The 5,607-nt window shown below is 38.3% G+C and overlaps 1 protein-coding gene across 1 annotated transcript in view; it reads right to left on the minus strand.

The window, feature by feature from the left end:
• Positions 1-1,003: 1,003 nt before the first annotated feature.
• The window catches only part of ENY2 (enhancer of yellow 2 homolog (Drosophila)), a 5,211-nt gene continuing 607 nt past the window's right edge, over positions 1,004-5,607 (minus strand). Inside the window, exons 2-4 of the mRNA XM_009327142.1 lie at positions 4,075-4,145; positions 2,080-2,154; positions 1,004-1,276 (exon numbers count right to left, since the gene is read on the minus strand). Of these exons, the coding sequence (XP_009325417.1) occupies positions 1,200-1,276; positions 2,080-2,154; positions 4,075-4,145 (223 nt within the window). The 3' untranslated portion in view covers positions 1,004-1,199. The remainder of the gene's footprint in view (positions 1,277-2,079; positions 2,155-4,074; positions 4,146-5,607) is intronic.

A 5,607-nucleotide genomic window follows, 5' to 3' on the forward strand; every position in this document is an offset into this window, starting at 1 on the left:
CGGGGAGCAGCCGCCGCCCTCCCCACCCGCGAGGCGCGGGTGCCCCCGCGCGGCTCCTCGGGGAAGAGCTCACAGCGGGAGGGCAGCCGGGCCCAACCCCGCTGCTGCAGGCACGACTTTCTAAGCAGCTGGGCAAGAATAGCTCCACGCTAAGTGACGGGTTTGAGAGGAGTATTCCAATTGGGAGGATTAAGATTTATGTTGAGTCAATTCACTTTTCACAGCAGCCGAGTCACAACAGTATCCAATCGCTCATTCAGTTCCTGCTTATGCTTCTCCTCCACTTCATCGGCTATTAGACACCTCAAATTGAAGATGGCAAAAATTAAATGTTCTCACTTCAAAGCCCCTGATCCTCTCTATTCATCAACTTTATTTTCGCAGCTGTTTATAGACCTGGCCAATGTTGCAGTTCCAGATACGAGAATTTAAAATGTACCATGTTAAGAGACTTACGTTAGCCAATTATTGTATCACTTTAATTTCAAAAGGCCCCAAAGATCCACATAATTAAAAACTACCAGTAATATAGGCAAAGCTAGAAAACAGTAGTTGTGGATCAAAATAGTGACTCTCTAATTAAAGTAAATGTGAAGAGAGGATTATTGATGAAAGATATGACTGCCATTTTTTGTTTGAAGAATTCATCTTCCTATGAATTACTGAGTGAGTATGCGCAACACAAGTCAGAGACTTCAAACCACTCACTCTCTAGCAAAGAAGTACCGAGAGGAATGCCACCAACAGCGTCATGTAGTCTTAACTTCTTCAGGCTGCCCAGCTACTTAGGGAAAATTGGAAAGGATATGCTCAGTAGCGTGTCATAACCCATTTTCCACGCTTTTTTCCCCCTTGTTCATTTCTAGTTAACACAGTTGTTAATCATGCTTCTTTTCTGAAAATCTGAGCAAGTCTGCACAACCATATAAAATTATGGATTATTAAAAACTGGAATAGGTGACACCATATTACAGTGCACTGATAGAGAGAAGAGCCTTAGAACCACAAGTCCACAAAATTTTTTATTAAAATAACACCAAGTTTAAGAAATTGATGCAATGCAAAGAAACGTCAACTCATCATCCAAAAAAAAAAAAAAAAAAGATTTTCCATCCTTAAGTATGGAAACTGCATTCCAATCCTGACATGATTGACATAATACAGAAAGAGAGACACTGTATCCCAGCTGAACGTCAAAGTTAAAGACTGGCATGCTGCGCAAGGAAGGTTCTTATTCTTTGCAAGAGTTCTTTCTTTACACTGTCTGGTACCAGGGCTGAAACATAAATAAGAAAGCAAGAAGTAAAAAAGACAAAATGGAAAATATGCTAATACCAGCCTTTTACAACAGCTACTTCTATTCTTTCTTTGTTCTTGCAATTCTGTTAATACCTAAAGTAACTGAAGCTACTTGATTTTCATATAGCATATCTACTTTTCTCCCATTCAAAACAGGCTAAAATTGAAGTCTATTGAGAACGCTGTTGTTACTGGCAGTTAATAGTTAGCCTAGCCATAGTCAAGAAAATTGGAAAGTTTGAGGGAAAGGATTATTCAACTGTAAACAGGATGTAATAATCAGAAACTAGTTTGATTATCCTACTTCTTTTCTCACAAATTTAAGACCCCAAAAAAAAAAAAATCTCAGCCATGACCTCAGTCTTAAGAGACTGCATTTTTCTGTATCTGTATGCTATGTGCTTTCCTTTTCCCGCTTCCCATTACACTAGTACTGTTAGTACAGATTTTCCATCTTAAAAAGAATTGGAATTTTAAAACATCTCTGCCTCATAGCCCAAGTTTCCTTGGGACCATTAAGTCAATTATAAAGATGAATACAGACTCATGACTAAATAATGTAACCTGCAAAAGTAGTCAACACACACAGCTCTTTATAGATTTTGAATGTCTGTTACACAATACAAATTCATGTTTTATTTGTAGTTAATATCAAGCTATTAACATTTTTTCCTTGAATCCAACACAGGCAAGTTCATAGTGCTGCTTTCAAAATATTAATGAAATACAGGAATGTATGTTTATTGATGTATGACCACATCCATGTTTGCATTTTCTTACCTCTGCCTTTGGGAGTGATTTCTGCCACCAAATCATCAACAGTAACATGCTCTAATCCTTTTTCTTTAATGACATCTGGGGAAGACCAAGACACATAATTTTAAGCCTTTTAATCCATTCATTAGAAGACAAAACCTGCATGCATAGGTCATCGGAGAAGATGAAGTAGCTTGTGACCTAAATGTAGGTTATTAACTCAGTATCTACACTGCATTGTACAGTGGATTTCGTCTCTTATTCATACCGTAGGTTTAAGGATGGGAACTTGTCACTACTAATGCATCTTGATCAGCTCATATTTTAAAATCAAATCTTACCAAGTTTAAGCTTTTCTGAGCATTACCGGATGTGCATATTACTGGAGTGTTGTAGCAGTTCACAAGTTGGTCTGCTTATCTCTTCAAACACATTATTTACATAATAGTGAGAAAGAGATGCAATTGGAAAAAGACTTTGGGACATAGAACAAGGGAGAGCACAGAGACAGTAAATATTAGTCTTCCTAACTGGCTTAAACATCTCTCCATATATTTCAGCAAAGTAAAAAAGCGTATCTGAAAGAAAGGTATACATCTACAGCAAGATAAAAGCTATGATTAAGATATACTGTATGATTAATACATACCAGTATTTAAACAAATTATCTACTTACAGTGCCTTGAAGACTACTGAAAAATGCAGAAGTCCATGCTGAGAAGAAACCTCAATTCAGCAGCATAAACCTAAAATATTTTGCCTAAACATGACTGTTTTTAACTATATGTCAGTACATAGGATTGATTGTCCCCAAGACACTAAGTATGTTTTCTGAACTGACATCACATGGACTATTTGCAAACTTTTTCTTGGCTGAATTCCCTTGTAGAAATTAATCCTGGATTGCTCAGTTATTTGCCCTAATCCACAATGGCAAGAGGCTCTAGAACAAGCTACCAAAAAACTGCCACACACCCTAACAAAACCAACAACCCGCCAAAATCCTTCTTTGTCCTTTCTATCGGAGGTTATTAGGCTCTTAACAGGGACAACCAAACTTACATTTGCATTCCCAGCAGCTGCAATTACAGTTCAAAATACTAATGTAAACAAAACAATTTTACATAACTTTACTATAGCAGAGTACAAAGTGTACAGTTGAGAAGGCAGATAAACATCCCTTTCGCTATCTGTACTACTGAAATGGGTAATCTCTGGCAGTGGCATCAGGCAGACAACTGCAAGCATGAATCATTTCAGCCTTCTCTGCAAATCCCACTATGAAAACAATTTAACACACTCAGCCCTACAAAAAGAAAAACTTTGTAATGGAATGTTGAGTTGCTGGGCACAACAGACCAAACCAGAATTAACGCGAAAGCTCAAGGGATTTGTTGTTTGCTTTAAGGAAATTTCATCATGCAGTAATATTCCTGGATGCTTAAATACTATTTATAATAGTTTCATACAATTTACAAGGCAATAAGTTGTAGTAATACTAAATACTTAACTCAAAACTAAAGATTTGGGTATTTAGAGGCTCATCTGCTTGTTTTCTCTCATCTAAGTAGATGATCTTATTTTCAAGAATTGTGTTCAGAGAGAGTACAAATGCACTTCTTTCTCTCCCCTATGCAGACAACAGAGTTCTCTAAAGTTTCTAAGTTGTGCACCACTCTATTTGCTCCGTTTTCCTTTATCTTGGTTTTTATTCTCCTGTGGTAAGGAAGTGATTTCTCTCAAAACAAAAAGCTGTATCATCATGAATATTTAGGGAACCAAGTCCAATCTTTTCTCAGAAGCTTAATAAGTTTCAGATCAGAGAAGTTTCAAGATTATTTTTTTTTGCCAAGCTGGCAAGATACTTTCTTGCATGCAAAACCAACTGTCAGGGACACTTTCCTCTTGCCCAAGTCTCATTTAAATTGACTGTTAGGCAGTAAAGCTTTCATCTGGGACTTTCATTTGGTCAGAACCTCAGATGATTACAAAGGATATTAGTTATTTGACCACCGTTACCTTTGCAGTGTGCCTTCAACTGATCTTTCCAGCCGCATTCAATTAATTTGGCTCTCAGCAACTCTTTAAGGCTGTTAAGACAATACACAAACTTGTTAGGAACAGCAAATGTTCCCGACAGCTTAAATATGCTTCAGTGTGAAAGTTAAGCTTACAATTACTGCTCATAGCAGAACTCCCAGACCAGCAGCAGAAATGGCTGAACAGCAGCACGTGAATCCTAACCCGAATGAGTACCAGTTTCAGTTTACCATGTTGGACTATGAGGAGTCCGCGGCTCAGGAGCTAATTCACAGTATTTCTTCAGGCAGCATTGATGCTGCAGCCACAGAAAAGAGGTAGAAGGCCTTGAATCACTTGAACTGCCCGAGTCTACTCTGTTAGCAAATGTATGCCAACTTTCAAAGTTAGAATATTTCACCTGAAACCAGGCCTTCAAAATAAATAAAACATTCCCCCCTCCTTTCTGGAAGCAGAATTCTGTCCTACTGTCTTCAACTGCAGGTTTCTCTCCCCAGTTACACTTTACCTCACGTTCGGTGAAGACGAAGGGATCGTGTATCTTATCTTCCTAAGCGTGGTTAGCAATTATAAGCATAAGCAACAAGGATTCAGGGATTAAACAGAGAAGACACACAACAATCTGCCACAATGATACATCTACTCCATATATCAAAAGAGAATATTGAAAGCTAGCTAAAAAAGTGAAAATTAGTACTGAAAAACAGAAGGGAAAATGAAAGTTATGATAAAATAAGCTTTAATATCTTCATCCTTTATTCCATCAGCTAGCAAGCCTACTTATTTTGTACCATCCTAAATAACTCTAGCAAAATTCTGTTTCTGTGAATGAAAGGATTGCAGCAAGAGGCTGAATTGTGTCAGTCTAATCCTTTTTACTCAGTGAATTGTGTAGAGGGCAGATGAGCTGATAACAAAAAGCAGAGTAACAATACAGGTGAAATTCACTGCTTCCAGATATTTCTTAATTCAAGAAATCCGAGTGCTCTGTCTCTGATCATAGTACAGCTCTGATAAAGCTTGTTTCTAATACAGCTTCTGACATCCAGTCAAAACTCTTCTTACCCTTAAATTAAAGTAAAATAGGTCCCAATACCATTTCAAGAAAATTGCTTGCTCTGCTGACGCTCTGTGCCATCTCCAAGGGGCCTGTCACAACCAGGGAAGCAGCAGAGCACAGACACCAGCTCAGCCTACAGAAGGTTACACTAGGTACGGGGCTATGCGATGACCTAGGAAGAAGACTCCTTCTCACACAGGCCTTGAAGAATGAAGGAAATAGAGCTTTTTGTGTGTGGTGTTACAAATACAGTGAAATGACGAGGAGGGAAATGTCATAAGCATGCTAGCGATATGTAAATACAATGCAAATAGAACAGACTGAAGAGACAAAAGGCCGAAAAGTAGCTGCCACACTACATCGCGTAATTTACTCGTTTGCCTTTATGGGGATCTCTACAATGACTTGCACAAATGTGTTCCACGGAACACAAGAAAAGCCTGAAAGCAAAA

Source organism: Pygoscelis adeliae, unplaced genomic scaffold (genome assembly GCF_000699105.1).
Source record: "Pygoscelis adeliae isolate BGI_AS28 unplaced genomic scaffold, ASM69910v1 Scaffold911, whole genome shotgun sequence".
NCBI classification, from domain to species: domain Eukaryota; kingdom Metazoa; phylum Chordata; class Aves; order Sphenisciformes; family Spheniscidae; genus Pygoscelis; species Pygoscelis adeliae.